General features: G+C 45.3%; 4 protein-coding genes across 9 annotated transcripts in view; 3 read left to right on the plus strand and 1 right to left on the minus strand.

Annotated features, from left to right (window-relative positions):
- The first annotated feature begins 454 nt into the window (after positions 1–454).
- On the plus strand, positions 455–2793 carry LOC148333101 (olfactory receptor 2A12-like). Its single transcript, XM_088301039.1, has 3 exons — positions 455–461; positions 752–1239; positions 2281–2793. Exons 1-3 carry the CDS (start codon positions 455–457, stop codon positions 2791–2793), a joined length of 1008 nt encoding a protein of 335 aa, XP_088157165.1.
- Positions 2794–3733: 940 nt separating this feature from the next.
- On the plus strand, positions 3734–4805 carry LOC148333102 (olfactory receptor 11A1-like). Its single transcript, XM_088301054.1, has one exon. It carries the CDS (start codon positions 3812–3814, stop codon positions 4787–4789), a length of 978 nt encoding a protein of 325 aa, XP_088157180.1. The 5' UTR covers positions 3734–3811; the 3' UTR covers positions 4790–4805.
- Positions 4806–5426: 621 nt separating this feature from the next.
- masp1 (MBL associated serine protease 1) lies at positions 5427–10674 on the minus strand. The gene is made up of 12 exons (XM_088300540.1): positions 10639–10674; positions 10020–10248; positions 9752–9953; positions 8892–9023; positions 8348–8544; positions 8115–8262; positions 7474–7592; positions 7174–7261; positions 6960–7034; positions 6638–6885; positions 6255–6443; positions 5427–6183 (listed from the first exon to the last, which is right to left on the minus strand). The coding sequence occupies exons 1-12, from the start codon at positions 10641–10643 to the stop codon at positions 5788–5790; spliced, it is 2028 nt and encodes a 675-aa protein (XP_088156666.1). The 5' UTR covers positions 10644–10674; the 3' UTR covers positions 5427–5787.
- A 1721-nt stretch (positions 10675–12395) lies between these two features.
- aplp2 (amyloid beta precursor like protein 2) overlaps positions 12396–18421 on the plus strand; it is a 40629-nt gene continuing 34603 nt past the window's right edge. For all 6 annotated transcript variants that reach the window (XM_088300190.1, XM_088300192.1, XM_088300195.1 and 3 more), the window contains exon 1: positions 12396–12749. In XM_088300190.1, coding sequence (XP_088156316.1) covers positions 12678–12749 — 72 coding nt within the window. In that variant the 5' untranslated portion in view covers positions 12396–12677. The remainder of the gene's footprint in view (positions 12750–18421) is intronic.

An 18421-nucleotide genomic window follows, 5' to 3' on the forward strand; every position in this document is an offset into this window, starting at 1 on the left:
AAGCAAGTTTTGGCTGAAATGATGCAAGTTATTTCGGAACATGTTTCAGTCCCAATGCAGTTTTTGTGCATTTTCACTATTTGAGATTTGACTGCGGCGGGAAACATTTGGACTCTGCGTTTTGACGAAACAGGAATGCCAAAAAAAAAAAGTGGTTTTATGTTTGATTTTATGTTTGTTTTTTTTGCATATTTTTAACACTGAAGAGAATTTGAATGTGTTTTATTCTCAGTAAAAACGAGTTTGTTGTTTTGATGCTTATTGTTTTGAATATGTTTTGACTGCAAAGATGCAAGTTTTGACCCATTCTTTTTGGTCCCTGGCACAAATGTGCTTTTAATGAGATTTTCTTTTGTGTGTGTTTTTAGTTTGTTTTGACCAGGCATGTTGACGCGTGCTTATTAATGTTTCCTCTGCCTCATCTTTTAATTTTTCCCACTCAGGCAGATCTAGCATGACAAGTGAGTCAACTGATTTTCGACTGCTATTTTGAGCATTGTGAGCAATCCTCGCTTAACTTTTCCCTTTTGTAGTGTAACATGTAAATCATAACACTGTAAGTCGCTGTAATTTTTTAAATAATTTTTGGTCTCAACACAAATGAGATTTTAAGGCATTTGATTTAATTCATATTAATTTTTGAGTCTCAACGCTAATGCACATTTAATGCAATCTTTGAACGTTAAAGTTGATGTTTTGACTGGGCATGTTGACTTTTGCTTTTGCTCCACGCTGAACTTTTCCCCATCAGCCAGTGACACGTTTATAGTCGGGCACAACGCGACGGTTGCTACCCTCTCGCCAGCGGTGTTAGCGATGGAGAACGCATCGTGCTCGTCGCCGGCGGTACTGGAGCTGGACGGCCTGAGCGGCTTGAGTTCCCGACAGCGGCGCATTTACTTCGCGGTAGCGCTGGTCTCGTACGCACTGACGCTGCTGGTGAACGTGATGCTGATGGCGACGGTGGCGGCGGAGAAGACGCTGCACCGGCCCATCTACGTGCTGGTGTGCAACCTGTGCGCCAACGGCGTGCTAGGGGCGTCGTGCTTCTACCCCAAGCTGCTTCACGACCTGCTGGCCGAGGCGCACGTGGTGTCGTCCGCAGGCTGCCTAGCGCAGATCCTGGTGCTCTACTCCTACGTCTTCTGCGAGTTCGCCAGCCTGACCGTGATGGCCTACGACCGCTACGTGGCTATCTGCCGCCCGCTGGCCTACCGCGCCGTCATGACCACGCAGAAGGTTTGTATGCATTATTACTTTCAGTGTCGTTGACGTTCAGTTTAGCAGGCTCAACGCTAATGGCTGTTTTGCATGACATCGACAAATGAAAATTTATTCCAAAAATGTATTCAAAATTGAGCAAAACAATTTAACTTGATTACTTCTCAACACATCTCTCAAGCTCTTTGGTTTTGGACGGCTTCTTGAGCCGACTGACTTACCGAGTTTCAGTTGAAGTAATCCAATAAGCAGGTGTGGCCGGAAATTCCCGAGAGGTTCTCCAAATCGATGCAGCAAATGGGGACATCCGCCGTAAAAACTTGACAGAAAATAGCACAAATGGAACACAGATGAGAAAAGGGGTAGCTCAGAGGGTTGCAAAGCGTAGACACCAAGTGGGAGCTCAAAACAATACTTGGCTCAATGTACATTTCATATGGTTTAAAGCCACTTTCAACATCAACATAAAATACAGGATAATAAACATTACTGAAATAATTATTCAGTTGAAATGCATTGTCCATGAAAGCTAGATATCCGTAAGCTCCGCCCCCATCGTGGGCAGGGCTTACATTCAAGAGCCCACATGTCGCAAAGAGTAAAATCCATGACGTAGTAGTGCTGTACAAAACAAATGAACTATCGCAATTATCAAATTATTTTTAATAGCATTTACTGCACTTATTTTTTAACTCGTTTAAAAACATGATATACTAGAACCCCAAAATATTGTGCAATTGTTTAGAGGAAAGTTTTTTTTTTTTGCAAACTAACTCATTTATCATCTGACAATATAGTTCAATTATCCTACCCATAGATGTACATTAGAACACAAACCGGCAACTGTCGCTTTCTGAAGGAACAAAAGCAGGATTGAAGAGGATTTCACGTTCAATTATAAACCAAGCTCAACATGAAACATTTCCATGTTTGACTCTTCTTCTTTCAGACTCAGTGGCAAATAAAATAGTGTGGCACCATGTAGTGGCCGGGAATGGTATTACATACAAATCATACAGGAAGCAGAACACTTGTTGGTTTGATCTTGTTTTTCTGAAGGTTTGGCGGCTTCTACTGCTGACGTGGCTGTTATCGTTTCTGGAGTCGATGGCGGGCATGGCTCTGACGGCTCGCCTGCCGTTGTGCGGCCGTCGGATCCGCCGGCTCTTCTGCACCAACTGGGCAATGGTCAAGCTGTCGTGCGCCGACACCACCGTCAACAACGTCTACGGCTTTATGCTGATGTTCCTGCACGTGGCGCAGGCCGTCCTCATCGGCGTTTCGTACGGCCACCTCGTGCAAGCCTCGCTGCATTCGCAAAGCAACCGCCGGCGCTTCGTGCAGACGTGCGTGCCGCACTTGCTGACACTGAGCGTCTTCACCGGCTCGCTGGTCTTTGATATCTTGTTTGAGCGCTACGGCGGCGGGCGGCTGGAGGCCGTGCGCCACGCGCTGGCCGTGTTGTTTATGGTGGCTCCGCCCCTCCTCAACCCGCTCATTTACGGCTTCAACCTGCAGCACCTCCGGCATCACGTCATGGCAAACTTGGCGCTGCGACTCCGTCATCCCTAGAACCTATTCATGGGTGCTGTCGGTCGGCGGCAAAGCACTACTTTTGCCTCAATGAAAGTTCACAATTGCATACATCCCTTCTTCTGCCAATCCTGGCTGACTTTGGGCGAGAGGCGGGGTCAATAATTTTGCTCGATCTCCTTTTCAGCAAAATTGTCCTGTGTAATAAATTATTTAAAAAGCGGAAACGGAACATGTACCGAGCCAATGCCTCTTTTCTATTGAAGCTATTCTACTCCGAATCGAATTTGGTAAATGCCTCCTTTTTGAGCTTCATATGTGGTTTGTTTGGAGGTTTCCTTTGATGTGACAACATTTTGATTTCAGGATGTTATTGTAAGCGCTTTCAAAATTCAAACAAGAGGCACCCAAAAAAAGGGGGGGGGGTGTAGGAATAATGAGCATAAAAAAAGTGACCAAAAGGATGATGTCGTGGGTGCGGGAAGGGGGGCTAGTGGGCGTGCTCACAGGCCAGCAAACAATAAAGAGCAGCACACACTCACCTAACAGCAGCAAGCACTCTTGTGCTCTTCATCGCCATCATCATCATCGCCATCATCATCATCATCATCATCATCATCATCGTCGTCGTAAGACGATGACTTGTCAGCAGCATGACTTTTGATGCTACGTTGTAGTATTCAGAGATTTTACTCCTTAAGAGATGTTAAGTGTTTTAAGATCAAAGTAGTACTCTGGGTCAAATTGACACGATGAAGTGGTTTTGTGCTGATGATTGTGGCTTTTCAGCGGAAGGTGTCAAATCACAATATCATCTTGTACTTTGATGAGTTGAATTGTAAATTAATGACGGCATATGAATGCTTGGCGTCAAAATTGTAATTTACCAAAAAAGGCAAATGCAAGTTAGGATTATAATTTCTTCATCATCTTTACAGGTTCGGACTAGAAATTGCTGACTGTCACGATTTATGCTTTGCGTTGAAGGCTTTCACTGGTTAATGTGATGAAGAGCTTTTCACCGGACTCCTGAATTGTTTGCAGCCGCCAAACAAAGATGACGTCCAACGTGACGTATTCGTATTTTATCCTGTCTTCGTACGACGACCTGGGCTCGGCCAAGTATGCGGCGTTCGGCGCTACCGCGTTGGCGTACGCAGGGATTGTGGCGTCCAACGCGTCTCTGGTGGCGCTGATCTGCCGGGACGGCGAACTACGCACACGTCCCATGTTCGTCCTGGCGGCGTCCCTGTTCGCCAACCAGCTTTTGGGCTCCACGGCGTTCTTTCCGTTCCTGGCGGCGCAGACGCTGAGCTCTTCTCACGCCGTATCGCCGGCCTTTTGCTTTTTCCAGATCTTCGCGCTGTACTCGTACGCGCGCGTGGAGTTCTGCACGCTGGCCGCCATGTCGTACGACCGCTACCTGGCCATCTGTTGGCCGCTGCGCTACGGCGCTCTGGTGGCGCCGCGCCGGGCACTCCTGGGCGTGCTGCTCCTGTGGGTTCTCTCGCTGGCGTGGGTCGCCTCCGCCGTGGCGGCCAACGCCCGCCGGCCGCTATGCGGGAACGTCCTCCCCGCATTGTACTGCCACAACTTCTTGGTGGCCCGGCTGCTGTGCGGCGACTCGCGGGTCAACGACGTGTACGGCCTGTTGTCCACAGTGGTGTCGGTGGTGGCGCCGGTGCTGCCCGTGCTCTACTCGTACGCCAGGATCCTGCGCGTGGTGTTCTCCGGCCAGAGGCGAGCCCGGCGCAAAGCGCTGGCGACTTGCGCACCGCACGTGGTCTCGCTGGTCAACTTCGGCTTCGGCTGCACCTTCCAGGTGGTGCGCACGCGTTTTGACCTCAGCGCCCTGCCGCGCGTTCTGCAGAACTTCCTGTCGCTGTACTTCGTGCTCGTGCAGCCCGTTGTGGACCCGCTGGTGTACGGAGGTCAGATGACGCAAATACGGCAAAGGTGGAAAGAACTGCTCTGCGGCCGCCGCGAGGACGTCCGCGCGCTCCATGCTGACGGGCAGCAAAAAGACAAGACGTAGCGTGAAAAAATGTCAAACAAGAAAAAGGACGTCTGCACGTGTTGGAAGAAAAACTCAGATGTTTTTCAAAATCAAACAATAAAAATGACGCATATCAAAAACAGCTTTCACGTGTTTATTTTAATGATCATCTGTCTTTCCCTGTTTTGGGGCTAAAACATTTTAAATTGGAACAAATATGCCAACAATATTAGTTAGCACAACAAAGCAAGAAAGATGTTTGCTCAAAACTATTTGCTGAGTTGTTTTTCTGCTATTTTTAATTTGAGGGAACAATACAAGGGCTAACATAGGACGACTAACTGGAATTGGAAAAATGTTTTGTGAATGGTGCCTAAATTACCACAGGAAAGGAGATATGTCAGTGGAGGTCCTTTACTGCTGCAATTTTAAAGCCAGTGACAAAACGGACCGTCTAAGTGAACTCCAGAGTTTCACACTTGAAATAAAATGTTTAACTAAGCTCAAGATGGCAAAACTTTTTTACTGTTTATATCTTCGTTATCTGGTAGTTCATCCTAAAAAACATGCCTTCAAAACATTGCATCTAATCACCTTCAGGGTCCGCCATTTTTCACTTTTGTGAGATGCAACGTTCAATTCCTGGCTGCTTGATATTCAATCAATACATACAGAATTGTTGAATATTCATTCAGTTTAATGTGGCATGATCAATGTTTGTATTCATACACGACATACATTTTGACTCTTGCCTGCAAACAGGAACGAATGCTAACTTTGCTAGCAAAACGCATTCAGCAACGCTAAGCTACCTAAGCTAATGTTCAGTCGGCCTGGCAGATCTTTGCTCGTGTCGTTAGCACTTCCTATTAGCATGTGATGTTGTAAATGACAAGAATGGTGAGCTATGTCGGAGCTACTTAATAGCCACATGGTTCGTTATAGCGTGGCTCTGGCTAGCTATACGTTAGCCATAATGTTTACTATATTTAGACTACAAAGTCACGCTAGAACTGCGTGTTCTGTTTGAGACATAATCACGGGACCACCAGGAGATGCTGCTCAATCCATTTGAGGTATTTGTTGACGCGCGTGTAGACGCCGTACACCCGCCGACTGCCGCACTCCTCAGGCCCCGCCCACGACACCAGGCCGAACACCGCCCACTGCTGGCTGACGGGGTCTTGGGTCACGAAGGCCCCGCCGCTGTCGCCCAGGCAGGTGTCGCGCCCGCCCTCATAAAAGCCAGCGCAGAACATGTTGTCACTGATGTTGTAGCCGCCCGCGCGAGCCGCGTAGCTGGCGCGGCACTCGTCCTGCGGGACCACCGGCAGCCGGACGAACTGCAGAAGGTCGGAGGTCACGTCGGGGTGCGACACGCCCCACCCGGCGACCACGCCCAGAGTGTGGGGTGGGGGCGCTGGGGTGTCGCCCTGCCGGACACAGAGGTCACAAATGTGCAAGTCAGAGATGTGCTTCAGCGAATACGTTCGGCCTTGCGTACCTGCTGCGGCAGCGGCGGGAGGCAGACGGGACGGACGACGTGGTTCAACGCCACCCTGACGCTCAGCTTCAGCAGGGCGATGTCATTGTCGAAGTCAATGGGCCGGAAGTCAGGATGGACCAGCACCCGGGACACGGCCAAGACAGCCGACGCCCGCTTGTCCCGCATGTCCACCTCGCCCGCCAACACCTGGTCGACACGGCACGCGCCGTCACGGACTGGGTTAGTGTTTGAAATTAGGGTTTCAAAGGGTTAGGGTTTGAAATTGAAACCCGAATTTGCAACTCTAACCCCAGTTTGGAACACGAGTTCGCTTCTTGAGATGTGCACAAGGGCGGACCGACTAAAACTTGACCCGAATGGCGACTGTCGTCTGCTCTCACCTTGATGTGCTCGGGTGCGACGGGCACCACGCGGGCGTCGCGGCGGCGGGAGCGTACAACGTGGGCGGCGGTCAGGATCCACACATCCGACAGCAGGGCGCCCGAGCCGAACCAGAGCTCCGACGGGACGCGGCTCGAGTCCTCCACGCTCAGCAGAACCTGCCAGGGGAAGTTCCCCGGCTCGGCCACGCGACCGCCCACGATGCGCTTTATCTGGGCGGCCAGCAGACGAGACTGGCGGCCACACGCTAGCGGGCGAGACATCGCCGTGAAACCGACATGTTAAGACAAAACAACAACGTGACCGGTTATCAGCGCTCACCGGGCACGCAGGATGGAAGCACCGCCCCCGTCGCGTCTTTGACGCTCAGACCGTCTACGCCGCAGCCGTACTCACCTGAAACACACTTACACGTCAGACAAACCGCCCCAAAAAAGAGAACTGATTGGCTGGCCGCAGTTCGACTTTCAGGAAGTGAACGATTGATTGTGGCTTTTACTTTGACAAACAGGAAGTGTAGGAGAGTAACTCTTACTATGACTTTGACAGACAGGAAGTGTGCTATCCCAGGTGCCGTCTTGCTGACAGCGCATCTCAAAGTTGCCATCCAGGCGTTCACCATCCTGCCGGGGAACAAAACAAACGCTGAATTATTCGTGTTAATTCTGGTATGTGTGCTACTTCCTGTGATGCCAATAAACACCACCCCCATTGCTAATGCTAAAGCTAGCACAAGATCAGAGGTGACCAGGTCGTCCCTCAGGTGGGCGACGACGAGAGAGACGCTCTGGAAGCTAAGCTGACGACGGCGTATTTAAAGAGGAAGTGACATCACCTTGAAAAGCATGAAGCCTGGTAAACATGACACCCAGACGCGGTCTCCGGCCAAGTACTCCGGCTGGAGCGGGCTCACCGTGGCGTTGGCCACATGCGCTGGAGACGCACACTGAATTCCTGTCTCGAGAAAATAAAAGCAAGGTAGGAATCTGTAAGAAGAAGATATTGAAGTGGACATTTGTTGCGTGTAGGAGACGTTTCCACTTCATTTTCGCTTCCCCAAAGGTTGTCTCAAACCAATGGCGTGGTGATGAGCGACCAGTCATTTTTTACAAGGCCAACCCCTGTGTGACTGCACCAACCAGAAAGATCCAGACCGGTACCAACCGAGCCACTGGCAAAAATCCAGGATGGCTGATTCCTAGTGGGCGGGGCCTAATCCCCATCGCTCACTGTTCCACGAGTGTGGCGCACAGCCCGAGGGTTTGTTCAACGTTGCAAACGCTCGCAAAGATGTTCGCCAGACATTCGGCAACCATTTTATTGGTCGCAAACACCTTTTCTTGTCACCAGGAAACTTTGAACATATTCAAACTTTTGTTGAGACGAGAAATGTTATCTCGGACACCAACAAAAGTCCACTTGACAAAATTCCATCACTGGACATTAGCTCGCCTAATTAGCACGCGTGTGAGCCACCTTCGGAGGCGTACGTCATCCTCCATCCGATGTTTTCTCCCGAGTGGTCACTGTGAAACAAGATGGCGACGACGTTGGCGTCGGTCTGGATGACGCCGGGAGATTGAGCACCGCAAAACGGTCCAAACTCTTTCGACGCCGCTCGGATCTGAAACACACATGCGCGCACTCGTTCTGGGCATGTTTGAATGTAACATTGTCTCTATTTCCGTGTGCGTGCACAGCGTGAGGACCTTAATGTAGTCGTAGGGACAGAGGGCTTGTGGGTGGTCCTCCACGTCGAAGGTGTCATTAAAGTGGAGGCGGAGCTTGAGTCCCGGTGATACCCGGATGATGTAGGAGCACTCCGTCCTCTTCGGGTACGGCGACGGGAAGTTGGGGCTACTCAAGGAACCCACGCGCTCGGAAAACACCAGGCCACTGCACTCCACTACTCATGCACGCGATCACACACACACACACACGCACGCACACCCCCACACCCACATGAGTACACACACACTAAGTAAGAACTTAGACTTCATCAATCAAACTGAGTCGAAAAATGCAGCACATGTAAATATTTACAAGAAATCTGCTTCACTATCAGTCACACAGCGGCCACGTACGCACACACACATACACATGCACGCACACACATAGTTGTTGTATCTGTTGTGTTAAAAAAGTCGTTAGTGTGTTGGAACATTCTGGCGCTGATCCAAATCTTCGGACCAAAAAGTTGGCCGTTTACTTTGTTTCTGACTTAAGTGTGTGTGTGTGTGTGTGTGCTGTAACCTGTGCAAGTGCGTTTGTCAGTGTGTAACAGGTAACCATGGCGACAGGAGCAGTAGAAGCCGCCCACGTAGTTGTGGCACAGGTGATCGCAGGCGACGTCCTCGTCCACACCCTCCGCACACTCGTCCACGTCTGGGATTGATAACGGGACAAACGAAAAGCACCAGTCAAAAATGGTGAATGTGAATCTCAGCCTATCGCAGCTTTGGGCAACACCCTGGACTGGTCGCCCGTCAATCAGAAAGACAAAGTAACGGAAAATGTAAGTCATATTTTTAATAATAATAATAATAATAATATTCCCTTTATTAGTCCCACAATGGGGAAATTCGAGATTCGAACCCAGGCCTCCTGGGGAGACTGGGTCCTGAACGCGGCGCCTTAGACCACTCGGCCATCCTGGCAGCCAAATTACACAATTAGATAATATATATATATATATATATATATATATATATATATATATATATATATATATATATATATATATATATATATATATATATATATATATATATATATATATATATATATATATATATATATATATATATATATATATATATATATATATATATATATATTTTTTTTTTTTTTTTTTTTTAAAGATACTGAAACTACATTTTACATTTATAAAGCCTGTATTATCTTGTACGCAACAAATATAATCATCAATATTCAATATTTAAAAAAAAAAAAAAAACACTTAAACTAATCAAAACGAACTGAAATGGAACAAAATCCAAATGAACTGTATTGACAAATCTAAAAAAAAATCCCAATCCTGTTCTGAGATGAACCCCGAACCCGCGAACTGCGAAACTGATGCGCAGACATGTCTCGCAGATGGCCGGACGCACCGACTGCGCTGTAGTGCGCTTGGAAGCCTGAGAAGTTTTGCTGGTTGGAGAAGTCAGACGAGAAGACGACGCTGACGCCGTTGCCGGGAGAGCAGAGCGGCTCGGGACTGGGAACGCTCTCCGGATCCTGAGACTCGCCACCGCAGAACACGCCTAGGATGGATGCCCCGCCCCTGTCGGAGGCCTCGCCCCCGACCTCCACCTACGCACACGGACGCAACATCACTCTGTTTCTCGGCAAGTTTCTGTTCGCATGTGCGCATCTCACCCTGACGTAGTCGCACTGGCACAGGTCAGATGGTTCCAGGTCAAAATGGCTGAAGTCCAGTCGGATACGGAAGCCGTCGGGAACGCGGATGTCCCAGCGATGGGACGTGTCGTCGGGATAGGTCGCCGGGAAGTTTGGCGACTGGAAGCTTCCGAAGGGTTGAGTCAATGACACAACTTTCTCGGCCTCTGCCAGGCCCAGCAGCACGCACGTGCAAAAATATACTGGCCTACAAGCGCAATAATGCACGTGCACGCATACACACACACACACACACACACACACACACAGACAATTTATAGATCAATCAGAACAAATAACATCTTGCTTGATAACCATAAGTCAATCGACAAATTCATAATTGATTGACAAATCAAAGTTACCTGGACGATCTGACAACAACCACTCAAGTACAATTGATCCATCAGAATAAAATAAATGGTGTGATAGTCAACGTCAGCTCGTGGCGGAAGTGTCATGCATCCAAGTATTAATCTATCACAATCAATCGAGTAAAAAAATTTGAAAGCGACACTCAGCAGTCCAAGTTGGAACAAAGTTAAGAGATCCCGAGTCTGTCAATCATGAATTCCATCGATAGTCAATGAGTCAAACTGACCTCATGCCTGTCTCGCCGTCCGGTCTTGGGTGCTTGTGCGCTTTTGTGTGTGTGTGTGTAACGGACAATGAAGCTCACGCTGGAATGTTGACGTCCCTGTGACGTCACGGGCCGGGGAGCGCGGTCTCCACAGGAGAGATAAGGGGAAGGGGCGGAGGGACGCGGTGGAGTCGGACTCGTGCAAAATTTTAACATTAACACTGTGACGTTGGCGATTGGTTTAAACTGTAGACTAGGGCTAAAACAATCACTTGGGTTCAAGGTACCCAGATGATGGCGATTCACTAGGCGCAAGGATTACACGCAAATTCGTGAAGAGTTCCTCATTTTGTTTTTTTATTTTTTTTAAACGCTTAATCTTAAACAAACCCCACACAAATTAAATAACTACAGAGGATTAAAGTTGTTACAATGTATTTACTAGCATTGGCTAGTCTCGTACGCCCATTTATTTAATTATTTTTTTTTGTAGTGGCTCAAGGCTGCCACACGATGTCACCCTTGTACCATGTTTCGATTAAAGGTTTTTATACATTTCGGCACTTTTTGTCCATGTTGGGACCCAGTCGTGTTGCCTGCGTGGAGTCGTCCATCTTGTGGCAATGTTGTCTTTGATTTTGAAAAGGTGAACGTACCTGCCACCTGTCAACATTCTGTGTTATAAGTTTAATAGGCCATCAGAGTTTTTTTCCATTCAATTAATATTGTTTTTTGTTGCGCGTTGACGTGCTTATTTAGTTCGTGTGAATGGGATTGAGAATATTATTCTGCGAATTTGCTGTGAATTGAGTTTCTGAGTAATCAAGTGTTTTATGTTTCACTCCATTATTAGGACGGGAGTTTGTCATTGATTTTGAAAAGGTGATTAAATAAGCATAACCGTCTCAAGCATAACCACACAGCCCGTAGTCTTTCTTTCCGCACCACCTCGCACCCACGATAACACAGCGGAGACCTCAGCATACGCAGAGGCTTTCCGCAGCACCTTTGCGCTACACATCCATTTTCTTAGACGCTCTGTAATCGCAGTTATTTTACATGAATTTAAGAAAATTACACTGTATTTACGCACACTGACAACCCGCAATGGATTAAATTTAGCCTTGTGGACTACATCGTACGGCGTCTTTGCCGCCATATTGCATGTGGCAGCGTCTATAAATAAAAGTCTATGTAACACAACACATCTGAATCAGAATAATCTGATTCTGATCTATTATGTTTTATTGACTTCCCATATATAGGTATGTATGTTTATAAATTATAATTATATAAATTACACAACCATCCAGTGTATATTTCACTGGTCAATAGCACGTTTTAATTATAGATGGCTTCACGTGTCCCAAAATGTATTTCTGACACCGATTCACAACACACTTCTTTGACATTGTTCTTTTTTAGTGGCTTTTTTTACGTTTGAAAACAAGCTTGCACGATACTGAGTTTCCAATGCGTTTTAATACATAGCTATAACATTTCAGGAAAAAAATCCACTTGCTGCTAAACGTAACCCTTAATAAATATTTATTATTGTTATTATTATAATAATAAAAACTAATGTGACAAGAGAAAAAACAAGGGCGGATTCGTAATCGACGTCAAACAAGGACAAGTTTATTTGCGTCAATGATGAAAAAATGAGTAAAAATCAGATCCCATAAATAATGCAATGTCGGCCTGTTTGTCCTGCTATTCCCCTCTGCTGGCACCAGGGGCGCAGTGCGTGCAAGCCCACAGTACGTGTGAGTGGATGAGCCCAAGCAGAGTGAGAGAGGAGAGAGGAGGGAGGAGGCGCCATCCACGATCAGCCTTCCCAATAATCTCTGCTCACATTTCCACGACGGAACCACTTCGTGACTCGGTGCCCTCCCATCGTTTGTTTTTCTCCAGTCGTCCAAACAAGCAGGATCAGGACTCTGTCCCACTCGTCGTGTGGCGAAGAGCGGATACCGTCGGAGCATTCCGTGGGACTTTCTAAGTGTCTTCTTCTTGACGCCGGACAGCTCTGTTCAGGAGTTATTTCCCTCTCGTGGAAGATGGCTTGCGTCCCGGTGATATCAGCTCTGGTTTTGGCCGTCGTGGTGCCATCGTTGGCCGGATACATCGAGGTAGGTTTACCGTGTGCCCCCACCCCCATTTTGTGGTTTTTGCACTGACATACAGTATGTAACTACTGTGGATACAGGTATGGCAACCCCCTTCTTCTGGTTTTTTTATGCACTTGTAACCGTATATAGATGTCAACACTCTTCTGGGGATTTGTTGGCACTGAAACGCGCCTGCTCCATTTTGTGTGTGTGTTTTGTTATTATTAGTAACATTGCCCATTTATATTTGTTATGGTGATGGCAGACTGAGGTGTATAATAAAATAATTCTAATAAGAAACGACTTCGCCCCGCCACCCCCCCCCCCCCCTAGTTGGTTTCATTCGAGAAGGTGCGTGGTGCAGAGATCAAATGAAAGACGGGTAGCTTTGTCAGGCCTCCGGGGACCACGCAGATAACACCGAGTAAGGTAACCCCCCCCCCCCCCTCCGACCCACCCTCTCTCCCCGCCATGCTGGCTGTTACAGTCTATCTTTAACACGGAGGAGGACGTTTTTTAATCCAGTTGGAGCCTTTTTGATCCCTTTCCCCTCCCGTAGGTAGACCCCACATGCTGTTTTGTCTGCTGTATTTCAGATTTTTGTTCAACGTAATTTTAAGGCGTTTTTAAAAATGGGTTTAAATCACATTAAGTGTGATTACAGCTCGTGGAAGTGTTTTTGTGATATATATATATATATATATATATATATATATATATATATATTTGTATTCCTCTCTAATTAAAAAAAATCTCGGCGATTGTATTTGTATTCCCAAAACATCTCTTTTTTAAACAATTGACCATAAAACCCTCAAGATTAATCACCAGAAAAGTCAAAATTTTAACACTAAATAACCTCTTGCATTAAAATGAAATGCAATTATAATCTGTGGCGAAACAAATAAAATCTCTGCAAACACCTCCAAAAACAATGATTTTATTGGAATTTGAACATCATCTATGGAACAAGAATCAACAAGCAACCAATAAGATAATAATAATAAATCAATAAAATCCGCAGCTGATGCTATTTCTTTAATGCCATGCTGCGGCTTTTTTCTTTTTTAAAAAAAGGTAGTTGGTTCGAAAGATTTGGGTGTGCATGTCAGGTTTGAAGTATAGCCTTTTTTCCTGTTCTGAAGCAATTTTGATTTGGTTCCTGACAAAAAGGGCTTGAGTGGCTGATGATGATTCTTGGCATTTGTTCTTTGTAGTTTGACAAACCACACTCTGAGAGAATGTCATGGTTTAATTGGTAAAAGCAAGAAGCTCAACTGAATTTAAATATTATGTATATTTTCAACTCTAGCGATATCTTAATGCTTAAATTGAGCATTATTTCTGGCCCTCGTCACTTCTCTGTGAGTTGTGATTCCCAACCCATTTTAAAAAGTTTTGAGGGATTATTGGATTATGTCTTGAACCCCATTTGCTTTGAAATGATATCTGCAACAACACTTGTCCCTTGTTCTTGTATCTTCCCCAAAGCAACTGTGAAAATGTCAGGCATTTATGTTACCAGAGCTGAACAAGAATTGGTTATCATTTACGTCAGGGTGGTAGATCAGTGATTTTTAAGCACCGTCATCATTTTTACCAGTTGCTAAGAACATTATTTATATACTACAAAAACTTCTAGTTGACAAAACATATCAGTGGATCCACCTGTTGCCATTCATCCAACAGAATGCTAGCTTTGTACTCAAAGAAGTAGTTGACACATCATGCTGAGTAATTCAATGAAATAGGGCAAGCCTGCGAGTAATTGACACGGACCAAAAATATTTATAATAGCACATAAATAAATTTAACCCCTCCCCCCCAAACATACCACAATCCCCAAACACTTTCATTAACATTTCAATCTCATTTTACAACATTACCCTTACAAATAAATTGCTTACAGGAAGTGTGGTAATCATGCGGTGAAGACTCTCCAAAGTCCGAAAACAACCCAGGCTAAACTTGGCTCCTCCGAGACATACTTTAGTGAAATCTCTCAGTCAAATTGTATGGCTTGAAAAAATGTAAAATCCGCCTTTTTTAATACCTTTGCTCAATAGTTTTTGTGAAACAGTGTGGTTGGTGGTCCGACACCTTCTCCTGTCCAAACAAAACGAACCCGCCCCCCTTCAACTTCTCACCCACCCGAGGTCCGCTTTCACACCTAGCTTTGGATCGCACATGTGTGACAACAAACCAGATGTCTCCAACTGACCGACCATTTGAAGGCCGGACCACCTGCCAGGCGCCCTCCCCCCGTGTGGCCGGAAAACGCAGAGCCAAGCGGAATCGATGACGCCAAGAGGCAGTCGATACGGGACTGCCCACCCCCCCACCCCCCGGGGGTGATTAATGGAGGAAATGCACGGCTCCTCCTGATCAGTCAGCGTGATTAAATGTCGGAATTGCACGGTGGTGGCGGACGAGTCGCATGCTGAGCGTTTTTTTTTTTTTTCGTTTTTTTTTCGGTGGTGTTTAATCGATAGCCAAGCTGAATGGTGTTACTTGTCGTCTTTGTTTGTTTGGGATTTATTTGCACTCCCAACAGCAAATACATATGACTTCATTGGCCTCTCGGCACTGTTGAAATGTCAATAAACACTTGACAGTGGGAATTCGTGTGGCCAACGGAATAAGGCTCAGGAGTAATGCTCGCTTCAAGTTCCTGGACTAATTAGAACACAGAAACCAATTAATAGAAAAAAAAAAGTGTATTTTGTATATACAGTACATATGTGAATCTGAAGTAAAAATCAACAAAAAAAATAATCATGTGACATATATAACATAACACATATATTTAACGTTTATGGTGATTGATATATGTGACAACCCACCTTATCACCCTAGAACATGTCATTTGTGGACGGTCCCTAACTCAGACGGTCAGCGTGAATGTCAAACATCGAACGTCAAGCCAACTTTTTCTCACTATATTAGTAAGATCTGCTAAATTTGTCACCGGGAATAAAAAAAAAATCTTTTGGGCGGTAATTAGTAGTACTAGTAATTACTAAATATAAATTTAAAAAAATTAATTAAAAAAACAATTTAAATATGTATTATAAACAATGTTTATATTTATAATTAAGCAAACAATAAAATGAGGAACATTTGGGGAAAAAAAATAAAGACTACATCAATAATAATGGTAAAAAAATATTGCGTACGGAAAGTAATAATTAAAAAAAGGAAAATGAAACATATGCATACAGACATAGTAGGCATTCATAATTTGTATCAAAATGAAAATTTTAAGTCTAATTTCATCACAGCTATATTTACCCAGTAAGGTTTTTCTCAACCGTCATGTCAACAGCACTTGACTTGTTGTATTTAAGCTTTAAACACGAACAAGTCTCGTCACGGCACGCTACGCTGACCTTGACCTTTAGATTTATGGTCTTCCAAGCGGCTCGCTCGGTTGCTGTGTCAGACGTGTTTCATTCCCCGCTCGCCCTCTTGTTGTTCACGGCCGCCGCTCGAGCACTCTGCTGAGTGCTTTGTTGTCTGTCAGCAGCCCACCTGCTCTGCACAAACTCAAATCCAACCAAGATGAAATATCTCAAACCAAAGAAAAACATGTTTGTTCTTTGTCTGCCAAGCTAGTTCTCTTACCAAGATGAGCATTTCAGGTGGTTCATTTTATTTTCTTAAAATGCTCATTGATATCTTATAAATTATTGATGTTAAGTTTTTTTTTTTTTTTTTCTGTGCTCTTCCTCAACAGTAGTGCTGGCCGTCTTCACGGCATTCCTTGCGCGAGTCCTTCTGACCTTGTGATTGGCCGCTGGGTTCATCTCAGCCTTTTCCTTTTGGATAAAGGGCATAGCGGTAACGGTTAATGCTATCCGTTCATTTGATTCCGGTCGGACCGCTTATCTCGCCGCGATGTTGAAACGTCTCGTAAAAATGCACACGTTGTGCAACGCATAACGTTAGATTTGCCAGCCGCGACGGCGCAGAGCAGGTTGTCGGTTACATCACTTGGACGGCTCTAAGGTCATGGCAACACATGCAGGTAAATGCTGTATGTTGAAGCGGTACAGTAATCCCCCGTGAAGAGCGATGGGATTACAGGGACACAGCCATGCCACATAGAGAAAAAAAATGTTTATAATTGACGATATGAATTGCTTGAATCCTAAAGCTTGAATCCATGAGGTATTATCGCATAATTTCAAGCTCATTTTGCAATATTACTCTAAAATTCAATTAAAAAATGCGGGGGAAAAAAATGCACCCTAAGCGTTGAAGGCTCTCCGCCAACAACCCAGGCTAAACTGAGCCACGGTCACACACTCCATGCTGGGAGAACAGTCTAACACAAAGTCAATGAGCACACGCTTGCAGGAGCTGCTGTCGACCACAGCTCACAGCCAGACACTCGCAGACAGACCCGTTGATGTCATATGCCACTCCACCAAGCCCCGCCTCTTAAAGACACATGCATTTAAATAAACACCTGAGAACGTACAGTTTTTTTTCTCAAATCGTACATGACAAAGGAGTCATAATTGATCGAAACTTTTCCATCGCTAATGACAATGTCGATATTTTTAGCTTGTATTGATCACACAAATGACATAAGCTTGACTCTCAATTAACCTATGCTGAGTTAACGCCACCCACCGCAGCCTGACTGCCCAACAATCCATTACAGTGCAGTCATGATTTTCGAGAGTTGCAATTTATCAGTTTTTCCACATATGTGTTGTCAATGGCGGGATTTTTGCTCTGAATTGTGAGCAAAAATTTTAGATACAAACGCTAGATGTCAGTAGTGAACCTTTGTTCTAAATAAGTTGTTTAATCAACAACTTATAATAATAAATAATTATTTTGACAATCAAACAATTGTTTAGATACCTTGTTTAATTGAAAATTGTCCTAATCCTTGTAATTTTACCCTCTGATAGGGCTGGACGATTAATCGAAATTTCAATTGTGATTTGGATTTAACCTTCTCGCCGTCTTTAAAATATTATAGTGGAAGAAAACGTATTCATTTGCAGAACAGCGCGGTGCGCTTAAAATTTCCCGACGTTTTGAAAGTACCCTGAATGCACCATGCTGATTTTATAAAGTACGGCATTATAGATTGATAATTTCCTAATTAAAAACCACAGAAAAAATATTTGATTTTTGTTTGGAGGCTGGAACTCATTAATGTCATTTCCATTCATTTCAATGGGGAAAGGTGATTCGATATACAAACTATTTCGCATTTTAAAAATGTATGCAGCAACATTGTGGTAAAAGTTCAGTACAGACTGTGAAACGACCGTTAACAATTTCCGTCTTATCGAGTTGATGCCAGTGCATTCATTCAAAAGTGTATGTGGAAGACAGGATAAGAGCTGAGAGCACGGCAGTAGGACTTGCTACCCTGCGTAAATCCTTTTGTTTTGGGAACAACCCAAGGCTTTTTTTGTATGAGGAGTGCTGGTGGTAGATAAACCCCCCCCCTTTACCCCCCATCTCCAAAAGAGCTATTTGGATTGCTAATCATGTCCTTGTGTGCCAGGCTGCCTTTTCACCTTCTGTCATGTCAATCATCTGCTGCCCTCGCTGCCCTTCACGGGCGGATTAGCAGGTAAAAGCTTGTTTTCAATTGTTGTGAATCCTCTTAAGTGACAAGAAAAAACACTCGAGAGCTCGAATAGGAAGGACAAAGTCTCAATTGC

This window comes from Idiotropiscis lumnitzeri, chromosome 7 (genome assembly GCF_059441095.1).
Source record: "Idiotropiscis lumnitzeri isolate Australia: NSW breed Sydney's pygmy pipehorse chromosome 7, RoL_Ilum_1.0, whole genome shotgun sequence".
In the NCBI taxonomy this organism is placed as follows: Eukaryota; Metazoa; Chordata; class Actinopteri; order Syngnathiformes; family Syngnathidae; genus Idiotropiscis; species Idiotropiscis lumnitzeri.